Below are 12,381 nucleotides of genomic sequence, written 5' to 3'. Positions count from 1 at the left end.
TTTTATGGTATTATTTCTAGTGTTTATTGTACTATGGAAATACCCGATGCACGAATAGATGATGGACTTTGTAAACAAACAATGTTTTGGCTGCAATAAAATAACAATAAAAAAAATCTAAAAATAACTTTTTTTGCATTGCAACAGATTGGCAATAAACAAAACAAATTTCGAATGAGTGGATATTCTCTGGTGAAGGGCACAGTTTTATTGGTGAAATTCACCATATACTAAGATAAATTTATATTGGAATAAATTAAAATAATTAAATTATAACAATTACAAAAGAAATTAGTATTTTATAAACAGTAGAAACAGATATATTGAATTTTGAACATATTGGTGTGGGCCCAAGATTAAAAGTGGAAGAGACCTTCTTCTGTTATCCCCCTCTCTCGATCTACATCTTTCTCTTTTCTTTACTGGCATCTCAACGGTTAACACATAGTACAGGGAGCACATGAAAATCATTGTATTTGTTTTAATATTTATTAGCTTTTGTGAAGAACTAAAAGTGTGTACATTTTACTTAATGAGAGTTTTAGTGTACCTCAAAATTCAGTCAAAGAAGAATGAAACAGCTAATTAATATAGAGGACAAATATCGACAGAAAATTTAATATCTAAATAAGCTACAATATTGTTGAGGTGTGTATATAAATAGATTCAAGATAAGTGTTTTGGAACAACGGCAACGATTCCATGGGGCCTAAGGGAGCCTGAGACCCCCTTAAAAATGTAAGAAAATTATTATTTATATTATGTTTTGTAAAATCACAAAATTATGTTTTATTTTCCTTGCTTGACGATAGTTACCTTTTAAAATACATTCAAAATGAGTTAAAATAAAATTATTATTACAGATTACTGTAACCTGCTTATTAAAGCAGATTACGTGAAAAAAGTGGTGTGAATCTTGATAATGTTATGGTGTTGCGGCACAATTAGAATAGATTCTGGTTCTGAGTTAGAGACAGGTTCAAATCCTGTCTGTGATCATAGCACTTTTTATCAGTACCTTCGACCTTTGACTTTATTCTGTTTGCAGATTTCTCAAAGGCCAGTAGTCCATGAGGACGGACAGAATAAGGGTTAAAAGGGGTGTCAACCTCTCCTTAAAAAAAGAAAGAGATTAGGGAGATTTCTTTGGAGATAAAAGGTGTTTTTAAATTATGTTAACATTCTAAGATTGCTTAAAGATACAAAGGACCATCACTTATTTATTACAAGTGCTTAGTTATAACTGGCTTTGTTCATATTTTCATTTGTGTTTTGTTATTTACTTGTGTTATTACTGGTTTAATTGCATCTTGGTAATATTTATGATTATTATTATGAGTGCACTTAAAATTAATATTATTTTGATTCCCAGTGATTTGTATGGTAAATTTAAGCATTGAGTTGCAAAGTAATGACACAAGTACATCAAAGAAACCAACACATTATCAATAGATGATAATTTAAACTTTTTTTATTGCTGTTTGATATATTTTTCGTTAGTTGTGCTTTGTTATACTGTATTATGAATGGTTTACCTTGCCTTTAAAGTTATGGAAGGGTAGTGGGGTATTCACCATCACATGTTTCGCTGCAGTTGCTATACTTCTTACAGTCATTATTGTTATTGTTACTTATATTATTAATAAATTACAATGGAAAAAATTAACTTCCAATCCAGACAAAAAATATTTAAAGTTTATTACATTTTTATATATTTACAATTCTTTAACAAAAATAAACTTTTAGCTTTTATTTCAGATTTTTCACTCTATCCAATAAGTTTGGTGGATAAGTGCCAAATATTAACAACTTATGGCTAAAAATGGCAATCTGGCTGTTTGTAATTTTTAACAAATAAACAGGGTAGAAGAATCTGAGAAATAAACACAGGGAAATCACTGACGTACTTTTATTTTCTATCATAAGTTTCCTACATTTAACTTAACTGATAAAAATATATAAACATTCACTTTCAATCACAGATCGCTACTTATTAGCAGTGGTATGAACATGGACTCTGAAATCTTCCCAAGGACTTTTGAATGTCATCTGAAAAATACAACAACAAAACCTTTAAAACCCCAACTTCCTCAAACTACTGAATATTGCATATTTCAAAAAATTAACATGTGCCCTCCCAGCCAATAAATAGGTAATAACATAATTGGTACCAAATGTTTATGAAAAATTGTATTTGTTAAGAATTATAATAGTTAATATCATCAAATCAACAATTATTACATAGAAACTCTAATGATACCACTTTGCTTCAAAATATGTTCATTTCGATTTGTTATTAAAAACAAAGAAATTCCAGAATACAAACTCAGTCTTAAAGAACTTAAATGTCTCAAGATAATATTAGTTTAGTCAGATACAATTATAAGCCTTGATCGATACTGGTGCCACGTTAAGTTGTATCAATGAAAAATGGTCTTACCAACATAAACATAAACTGAAAAATATGACATACATTATAGCTTTGACAAATTTCTCCAAAGTCATTAAATATTTATTATTTAAATAATATTTTGGTGCAAGATTTATAATCTGTGGAATTTGCAGATTGCAGAATATTATGCACAATTTACAAACAATTCATATGTTATGATACTAAGAACCATCATTGATTTAATATAAAGTCTCTTAGGAATAATGTGTTCACTAAATACCAGTATTAAAATTCAGAGAACTCTGCTGTATCAAGGCATTTTATAAAAGCATTATGCTGTTATATTAATCATATTACAGATTAGTTTCTCTGAAACTGTCATTAATTCATTCTTGAAAATAACATATTGATAATGGTAACAAGGTCATGAAAGACAACAAGTCTACATCCGAAATATCTGCTGCAGAGTTATTTTTACAAATTCTGAATAAAATATATATTCCAAATTCATTCCAAATAATATTTCTTTTCTAATTAAAAACAATTTGCACGTACACGGCCACATGACAGCTGGGTCCAGTATTGACATGGAATCCTCAATATTTATTTATGAAGCAAGTTCTCTCTAGTAAGCTAACTGTACTATCTGGTTAAATACACACAGATAAGATGAGCTATTCTACTCGATACTGGGTGACTAATAAATACCTGCAAGACGGTTGGGCAACTGAAAACCGTTCCACTCATCAGAACCATCACAGCAATCGCATACCCCATCATTCACGCGACTAGATGGAATAGATTTTGGGCCTTAAACAGATATCACAACATAACTATGTAGATAAATAAAACATATACATGAAAAATAGAACATATTTCATAACTAATAAATCAATTTATAATTTAACTTTAATTTATATTCGATTATTATTTTGGGTAGAATCAGTTTAATCCAACATCAATGGACAACTCTTATAGTAATTTTACTTACATAAATAATTCTCCTATGGACACTTTTTAAAAATTTTATTGAGTACAATATACATTCAATACATCTAGCTTTAAAATCAGAACCATTATCTAAAATTTATAAAGGATGTACTTGTTGAAATGTAAAATTATAAAAATTTGTATTGGGTTTTCTCAAAGAATTTTAACATTTAATAAAATTGCAAACTGTACCATTTATGACCTTGTAATAATTTTACAACTAAATATTAACGTCATTTTCACAGCACAGGTTTGTTTCTCTGTGGTTAAAGTAAGCTAACAAGACCACATCCTAAGTTAATTTTCAAAAAATAAAAAATGGAAAAATTGGTTTTATATAGGCTATTGTTTAGTAGTATTTATTGCAAATAATTTGTGAATCGGTTATTATTATTTTTTCAAAGAGAAATTGACAAATATGCAAAACCCACAAAATGATTACTTTCTTTTTTATATTTTTTATATACCATGGTAATGTATATATATTCAGAATACTAATAATAATTATGTACTATTACTTACGATTTCTCAAGTCTGCCTGATAGTTACAAAAGAATCTACCATTCACGCATGCATTTGTCCCTGGTTCATCCATTCCGTCGGTTGGACAATCACAGTAATCATCGTTTATTCTCGACATGTCTATTTCAATTGAGTCCATAGCACAAAAAATCTTGCCATTAACATTTGGAATGTAATTTTTATCTTTTAACAGAGTCCCTTTAAATGTAGGAATCTTCGGCATTATGTCTATTTCACTCTTTGGTGAGGTAGATGAGAACTTTGCAATTTTTACATCTAAAACTTCCACTTTTGCACTCCTCATTTCTTCAGGTTTCTCTTCTATTTCAACACTAGTTATTTTGTAACTTATCATTATTTGGTAAACTAAAAGTACTAAACTTGTTACAATAACTGATATTGTGACCGTCCTCAGTCTCACACGCTTTATACCATTGGTCCAATGTCCCATAGCAACTATCACACAAAAATGGATTTTTAATTGTAGAATGAAATGTATCCTTCATTTGACATAAATCTGAGAACAAAAAAATGTTGTTCATGTATTAAATTGATATAAAAACTTTAGTTTTTGACTACTTGTATGATATCATACAAGTTTATATGAAAAGTATCAATATGGCACAGTCTACCTATAATATCAGATATTCTATTATTTCAGCTTTACCAAAATTCAGGAAGGCCTGTTGAGATTTCATTCGGATGTCACAGTTTCAATTTTTACACAATTTTTTAAGTCAAAATTAATATCTTTTCGAAAGATAGATTTTTGTGTAGATGTGAAAATAATGCCCTAAGATAAAACTATGAAGGAAAGGAACCAAATTACAAACTCCTTGAGTTTAATTTATTGTACAATAAATATTTTTTTAATACAGGGTGGCTTTTTAAAACAACCACAATTTTGATCTTTGATAGAAGAAGAAGAAAAAAACTGTTTTATTTAAAACAAAAAATTGAAAAATCAGGTGCCAAGCACGGAACCAAGTATAAACAAACACACTTCAGCAATGGCCTTTGGGCCGTCTGCTGGGTTGGCTATCACAACATGAAAAATTCCAGTATTGTTTAATTTTAAGATTTTAACAAACACAAAACATCATCTTTCAAATCCTGAAAAGTATAAAATGATAAATTTAAATATTTAATTGCATTAAATTTTAGAGGAAATGTAAATTAATAAAATAATAATAATAATAAATAATATACAAAGCTGCAATGACAATTACCACATTGGATAAAACTATTTATTGTAAACACAATCTATAACCTGCACACATTAATACAATTAAAAACATAAACTTTAAAGTTTTACAGTAAATGAGTGGTGTAATAAATGTGCTAAAGAGTGGGGAGGTGGCTTTCGGCTGTAAGATATTAAAATTTTGAATTAAATAAACAATTGTTAAAATTAAATTCCTATACAAAATCCCATTTTTCCCAAGCCTCTTTCATAAACCCCAACAAGACCTGCCAATCCCCCTTGTATATCATGCTAATATAGTCATCCCAATTCAATAACCTAGAACCAAACAAAACATTTTAACTTTGGCCAAAATTGGACATTTATACACTAAATGAAAGACTGTTTCATTTCCTGTAGGTTACAAATAGAACAATCAAGTTTCCTTGTTTTAACCAAGGTTTAAAATTCAAATCAACTAGTTCAGCTCTAACTTTATTGCCCATGGTATGGTAACTATAAATCTGACAGCCAACTTTAAATGAGAAACCTTTCATTGATTCTTTGTTTTAATTTTATGTGGCTCGCTGTCACATAATGATAGCTGATATTGTTTAGCACTCAGCTTTTTAAAAGTATATTATCTCCCTTGAAAAAGTTCTATATTGATATATTTTACTTTTACTCAGCACAGCTTGTTACTAATTTTCCGTTTACTATTTTGTTTGTATAGTAGTATTTTATGTATAACACTTATAAGATATATTGTAAGAAATAAATTTTAAAATCAAATGAAAGGGCCATACAAGTATTTTTGAGCAGAAAAGACATGGGTGAACCAAATTATGTCACATAAATTGGAAATGTTTGGAAGTTGAGAGAGCCAATGGCTGTGCATCTAAGACGCGCAATAGCTTTGGATCCAAGTTAGAAATAACAAATGTTTGACAAATCCTGTCTGTGACCGTACAATGTTCTGATGATGCTTTAATAGGTTTTTTTATTTTATTTAACTGCTTATTGCAGCAAGTATACACATATTGTTTAGATTAGACTGTATCTGCCTTGGAATGATATTTACCAAATGAATATTGGTAAAATAAATGCTATTTCAAAAGTAAAGTTGCATAATGACAGCCATCACAAAAATTACTAATACACTTTAAAGAATGGTTATAATTACAATTATATTGCACAATTAAGACAGAAAACTATATAAAAACCAAAGCTTATATGATTACTTGTGTATTACTGTGTTAGTAAGAACACTTCAAGCGTTTTTTGTATTGTTTTAGTATTAGGTTCGTCTGTTTAATTTGATGAATGGTCTAATGTAAAGAGTAATGGGCATTTTTAAATTTAGTTGATTTGGAGAGTCCAATTGTCAAGATTTATTTATTATGTTGATACTCATGCTCATGAAGTATAATACAATTTCCAGATCTATTCATTGTTTCCAGTGGCAGCTGCTAAGGTTAGATGTGTTTTAAGAAACTCAGTATATTTTGTTTATTAAAAAAATGGATTCAAGAATTTGTATCAAGTTTTGTGTGAAAAATTAATAAAGTGTTACAAAATGTAGGAAATGTTAACAAAGGTATAGACCTTTGTAAAAAAGGGTTTACAAGTGAAATAAACGTTTCAAAGATAGCCGTGACTGAAGATGACAAACGCTTCGGACGTCCCAGCACATCAACTGATGAAAACGTGAAAAAATGGTTATAAATGATCACTGTATTAGGATCAGAGTCGCTGATGATGATGAAATATGACAAGCAACCACCACGACAATCAAATAATAAATATTGATACTATCGAATACCATTTGACCTATAGAAATTCTTAATTAATCATTGACAGACATTTTTTATTTTATTTACGTACTCAGTAGACTAGTAATGTCATTGCCAACTGTTATTTCATTTATGTAATGAGTAGGCTAGTGATATCTGCAAGAAAAACAATGGCAATGAACATGAAAATATTGGCCCAAAATGTATTTTTTAACAATGTGTACTGTTTTTAAATGGTTGCAGGACAAAGAGCTTGCTACATTAAAAATAAACATTAATTTTAACATTTCCAAAAGGGAGAAAAATTTGGTAGATTCGTTTGGAAATTTGCCAAGAAAATAAACGAAATTCAGATTCAATAATTCTCATTAATTGTGAAAATATGACTGTGATTATAACTATAGATATTTATAAAGGTATAAAGGATTTATAAAGGTATATTCGATAAGTGAATATTAACCTGTTAAGGAGTAGCTGAAAATGGTCCCAAAAGAGTACTGACGGTCATAACCATTTTATCCCAGAAGACTAGTGACGATTTTAACCATCCATTATGGGATTAAAAAAATAATACACAATAGCTGTTTACGTTCTCTAGTGGCGTTCTTCAGTACAATTGTGGCTGTGAAATGTGCAAAGTAATTATTCCTGTAGTGTGCTGGCTCCTAGTTCGACGGAACTTATAATCACAGCTATGCGACCAAATGCCCAGTAATTTTCTCGCGCCAATTTATATGATATTCTTGGTTCTTGCAAATGCATTGATTCATAGATATACGGTGCTGATTCCTAGTGACATAGTGATTGTAAAAATAATAATTAATCAAAACGCTGCTTTGTGTACTCAAATACAACATGGAGCGGGAGTAAAAGAAAAGAAGCTGCATATGAATGCAATAAATGTGAGGTAGCACTTCACATGTAGCCTACCTGTGTTTAAACAACAACGACAAAAGTATTAATGAAGGAATATTAGGATAGTATATATTGATCTTCTGTAATGTTTAACCCTTTTAGTGCCAAACAAAATTTTCGAAATTTGTACCAGGAATGCCAGGCGTACACATGCATGTTTGTACCAAGATTGCCAGCCACGTTTAGCCAAAATGTACCATAATTCTTTAAACAATTGTAACTACACTATTTTTTAAGATAAATTCATGGGGTTTTTTTTAAACTTAAATAGTTGTATTTTGTATCCTGCACTTTATTTGACAAAAAATTGTGTACATTACTTTAAAAAAATTTAATAATTAGTATTTAAAATTTTTTTATTTTTTACTTTTTTGAGTTTAACTTGTGATACACAACAGTAAAATGAACATTGGAAAAACATTGATTACATCACTGAATTCCTACTTTTATTCTATTGAAATTTACAAACTTTCAAACTGATAAATTAAAAATTGTGAAAGAACAAAAAGAACATGCAAAAGTGTGCTAACCTGGAAAAATACTCCGTTTTGCCTAATCTGTTAAATGTCTTCTTGTTTTCTTGAAGGTCTTAACACAAGAGTCAAAATATTTCACAGATCAATAGGCTAGTAACTCTCTCGAAATAAATAAATATTGTTCTCTAGGGATCACTTAAAATAACAAGTAACTATTTACATAAAAATGTACAAAGTAGAAAATTTGAAGAGAACATTCAGCAGAAGTGTTGAGGGTAACACTTGGTGTGCACTCCTCTCTTACATTTAACACACATATAGGATAATTTTTTCGTTTTCCTCCTGATTTAGTGCTTGCTACGCTACATACACAACAGTTTTTTTCCTTTTTTTCTCCAATTTTTTCAAAAAAATTTTCTGACGTCAGCATTACCACCACCACCACGGATGCTTGCCATAGGTCTAGGACTGGTGGCACTTTCCTGCAACTGAAGCCACTGATCACCTAGCTCGTCAACAATGGATACCAGAAATTCTAGATGTGATATAGGCTTTGTAGTGTTTTGCTTGTATAATATATAGGCATTCAAAAGCATTCTGGATAAGAGATTGAAGGTAATTTTTTTTCCAACATTTAAAACTTCTCCTATCGTCCAGGTATTGGTATAGCATTTGGTCTGATCCATCAACCCCCACCCATATTAGCATTGTAATTATGTATCATTTTTGGTTTGTTAGATATGACAGTAAAATTTCCTCTGCGTTTTACTTTACGCTCTGAAGCAGCGACATCATTTGTAGACAACAGCAAAACCTGCTTTTTTTGTGCCTGCTTTTGTCTGTAGCCAAGAATAATCATTTCACTTTTCCTCATGTATTTTGTTTCACCAACTTTAAATTTTTGTATCATTTGAGCAGGGATACCTTTACGGTTGTGCCTTAGAGTGCCAGTTATAAAGGATTCCTTAGAATATAAATGTGTTGCCAATGTCAGGGAGGTGAAAAAATTGTCCACAAACATGTGGTATCCCTTATTGTACAAATTAGACATACTCATTAGTTTATCCACTACTGTAAAGCCTAAACCTTTTTCTTTTACCGTTGTCTTCTCATTGCCTTTGGCTCCTTTGTATACAAAAAAACTTACACAATAATGAGTGGTAGCATCAACCAACATCCATAACTTCACACCCCCACCGGTGATGCTTTTTAGGTATGTATTGGAGAAGCTGTGAATGTTTTGGTTGCAATCATGCTTTCGTCAATAGATAAATTTTTATCTGGTGTAAAATGTAATTTGGAAATCCGGTTCATGTGATCAATCAGTGGTTCGAACCTAGCACAAGGATCGTAGTTTGGTTGGCCTGACTTAGGTAAATTTGTAGTATCCACCAAGTGAAAAAATTTCAGTATTGCCTGAAAACGGTTCCTCATCATCATTCTAGGGAACCAAGGAATCAATTGACTTTTAATAGTAGACCCAAAGGAAGCGATAGTGTTTTGTCTTTTGATAGCCATATTTATCAACACCAGAAGGAAAGCTTGCATTTCGTTTACAGTCACAGGTCTCCAAGATTTTAGCCTACTGTGTTCTTTCATTCTATCGCGATTTTTATCAATAAAGTTCCTGGCGTACTTGTTTGTAAACCGAACCATTATTTCAATCAAAGGAATGGTAAAGAAAATTTTGAAATAAGCACTTGGAGGAGAGTTCATTGGAGGACAGTGCTTGACCCCTGGCTGTTCCTGAAAGTGTATGGAATGGTTAGGCCTGTGTTCAATATCATTGGTTTCGTTCACTTCCACCCAGTCAGGTTCATTCTCAGAGTCTTTTGCAGAACTACTACTGCTATCCCTATCGTTAAGCCTAGATCTTTGAGGTATCATTCTATGGCCTTGTTGGTTAGGCCTAGCCCTATGACGACGTGATGGTTCACTATCAGATGAATCACTGTTAGGTTCATCTGAATTTGTATCAATTACCAAGTTTAGTCGATTCAGTCCTAAACCTTGATTACCTGAGGAAGTTGTCGGTCCAACGGGATCGTAGGTCGGGTCATTATCTGTATCGTCAACAACCGAACTTGAACTTGACACTTTTTCATTTTCTGAAATTTCACTCACGAAACCGTCTGAAAGATATTCACTTTCTACTAATCTAGCAATAGTATTATCACTAACAGGTGAATGAGAACGTTTCATTTTGATAGAAAGAAGTCATTAGCACATCTCACTTCCACCAAAACACTCAAGAACAACTAAAGTACAACTGTAAACAACAACGACAATGCTGTCTAATGTTGACAGCTGAGAAACGAAATGCACAGAATAGCCAACTTTAAAATCAAAATATGGCTACCTAGTATGACTTATAAACTGGGTAATGTAATTATCAGAAAGATCGTTGTATTGCGATTCTAAAACATTACAAGTATGTTTATTTTGACTAATTAAAGTAATTTTTATTTTTTTTTACAAAACGTCCGAAAATACGGACGCCGGCAATCTTCGCCTAAACTGCCAACGTCCGAAAAATTCGGACGCTGGCAAACTACGCACAATAATCCAACGTCCGAAAATTCGGACGTTGGCACTAAAAGGGTTAAATACATTTTGACTAAATATACAGATAAAAATTGTGCTATTTACTACCTGGAGTCCTTTAATGACACTTTTGATTACTCTGGTCACTAGACAGGTTGACGGTTATAGCTGTCAGTACTCCTCAACAGGTTAAGTATCGATGGTTATACCAATCGATATAAAAACTGGATCGCTTATTGTACTCTACCTAACGTGTGTCATATTTGGTGTAAAACATGAAACCACCCAGAAATTAACCAACTGCCCCTATTCTGAATGTATAAATATAACTTGTAATATATGCAATATAACTTTAAACAAATAAACTAATTGGTATAATTAAACATAGGTAACTGTTACTTTTACCGTAGCATATGTCTACATGATAGAGTGTAGACAACATGCTATTTATTATTTGTGAAAAATATCATACTAATACTTTTTAAACAATTTTTTATTTAAATACCTTAGTTTGCTTTCTAAGTTACATGAACTCCCTTCAACCGATAATAATTAATTGGTCGGAAATCAACATCATAGATAACAACCGACAACTAACAATTTCAGACAATATCAATAATTCCTTTCTTGGCTCAGCTATACCGCCAGTCTTCACACTTCAGTCTCCCTTCAACCCGTTAGTTTGTTTACACGGATAGATAACATCAACATCTCAAACACAATTACACAACCACCGAACCACCAGTACCACATCACTACTCATACTAGGCTATTTTTTATATTGCGATTTGTGTATTTATGGCAGGTTTTAACTTGAACCATGCAATGCCACTAATCCTCAAAGGACTACTTTTTTATATTTGGGCGGCTGAAATGCAAAGTGGTCTAAGTCATACAAACCTGTTTCTGAGATAATTGATGTTTTAGATTTTTTTGTAATAATTTTGTAATGACTGACTTTAGTTAAACAATTATTTTTTTAGTTACTTTTGTACAATAATTTTTTATTTTTTAAAGCATATAACGTTTTTTAGCGTGTTTTTCCTTAACGCTATAGCCAAAAAAGTGACTTAGACCACTTTAAACCGTAAAACGTGACTTAGATCACTTTGGCTTACGTTTAATTGATACTTTTAGCTATCTGGGAAAATGAAAAATAAAAAAAACTGGTAATAATAAAAAGCAGCTTACTTTATTACAGTTCAACGTAATAAAAAGACATGATAGGCCTACATCAGATAAATGTTTTTTTAATCAATGTTTTCGTCTTGCTCTGGTTCAGCCACCTCTTCCAGAAGGTCCAATGTCCTCAACATCATCACCTGTGATCAAGTTATGGTAGAACTCATGATGAACGGGTGGAATATAGTCCCAAAAGGTCTAACATATCCCTTTTCTTCTCTTTAGTCACAGGACGGGAGCATTGTACAAGTGACTTTGTTCAATCAACCCAACAGGTATTTGGTCATTGTTTCGATTTTTCTTTGTCTTTTGTTTCGACCAAGCGAGAGACACTGATTCAAACTGTACATCTTTCTGTAGAGTTTCCCTTGTAGAAAAGGACAA

The 12,381-nt window shown here is 31.3% G+C and overlaps 1 protein-coding gene across 2 annotated transcripts; it reads right to left on the bottom strand.

The window, feature by feature from the left end:
* Window positions 1-1,893: 1,893 nt before the first annotated feature.
* On the bottom strand, window positions 1,894-11,580 carry LOC124362448 (glucosidase 2 subunit beta). Of its 2 annotated transcripts, none has more exons than XM_046816963.1 (4): window positions 11,321-11,580; window positions 3,905-4,421; window positions 3,101-3,202; window positions 1,894-2,049 (listed from the first exon to the last, which is right to left on the bottom strand). In XM_046816963.1, the coding sequence occupies exons 2-4, from the start codon at window positions 4,353-4,355 to the stop codon at window positions 1,994-1,996; spliced, it is 609 nt and encodes a 202-aa protein (XP_046672919.1). In that variant the 5' UTR covers window positions 4,356-4,421; window positions 11,321-11,580; the 3' UTR covers window positions 1,894-1,993. The 2 variants fall into 2 exon arrangements, with proteins under 2 accessions (XP_046672919.1, XP_046672920.1); XM_046816964.1 differs by lacking the exon at window positions 11,321-11,580 and adding an exon at window positions 10,924-11,089.
* Between the last annotated feature and the right edge of the window lie 801 nt (window positions 11,581-12,381).

The sequence above is a fragment of the Homalodisca vitripennis genome, chromosome 5, assembly GCF_021130785.1.
Source record: "Homalodisca vitripennis isolate AUS2020 chromosome 5, UT_GWSS_2.1, whole genome shotgun sequence".
Taxonomy (NCBI): Eukaryota; Metazoa; Arthropoda; class Insecta; order Hemiptera; family Cicadellidae; genus Homalodisca; species Homalodisca vitripennis.
Note: the sequence above shows the minus strand (reverse complement) of the source record. Positions and strands in the feature narration are given on the sequence as shown.

Excerpts from the sequence above, each read along its gene's own strand:
- LOC124362448 (XM_046816963.1), bottom strand. The coding sequence starts at position 4,355 with ATGGGACATTGGACCAATGGTATAAAGCGTGTGAGACTGAGGACGGTC. Across the intron at positions 3,203-3,904 it reads TCAGGCAGACTTGAGAAATC|GCCCAAAATCTATTCCATCT; the intron begins GTAAGTAATAGT and ends TATCTGTTTAAG. Across the intron at positions 2,050-3,100 it reads GTTGCCCAACCGTCTTGCAG|ATGACATTCAAAAGTCCTTG; the intron begins GTATTTATTAGT and ends TGTATTTTTCAG.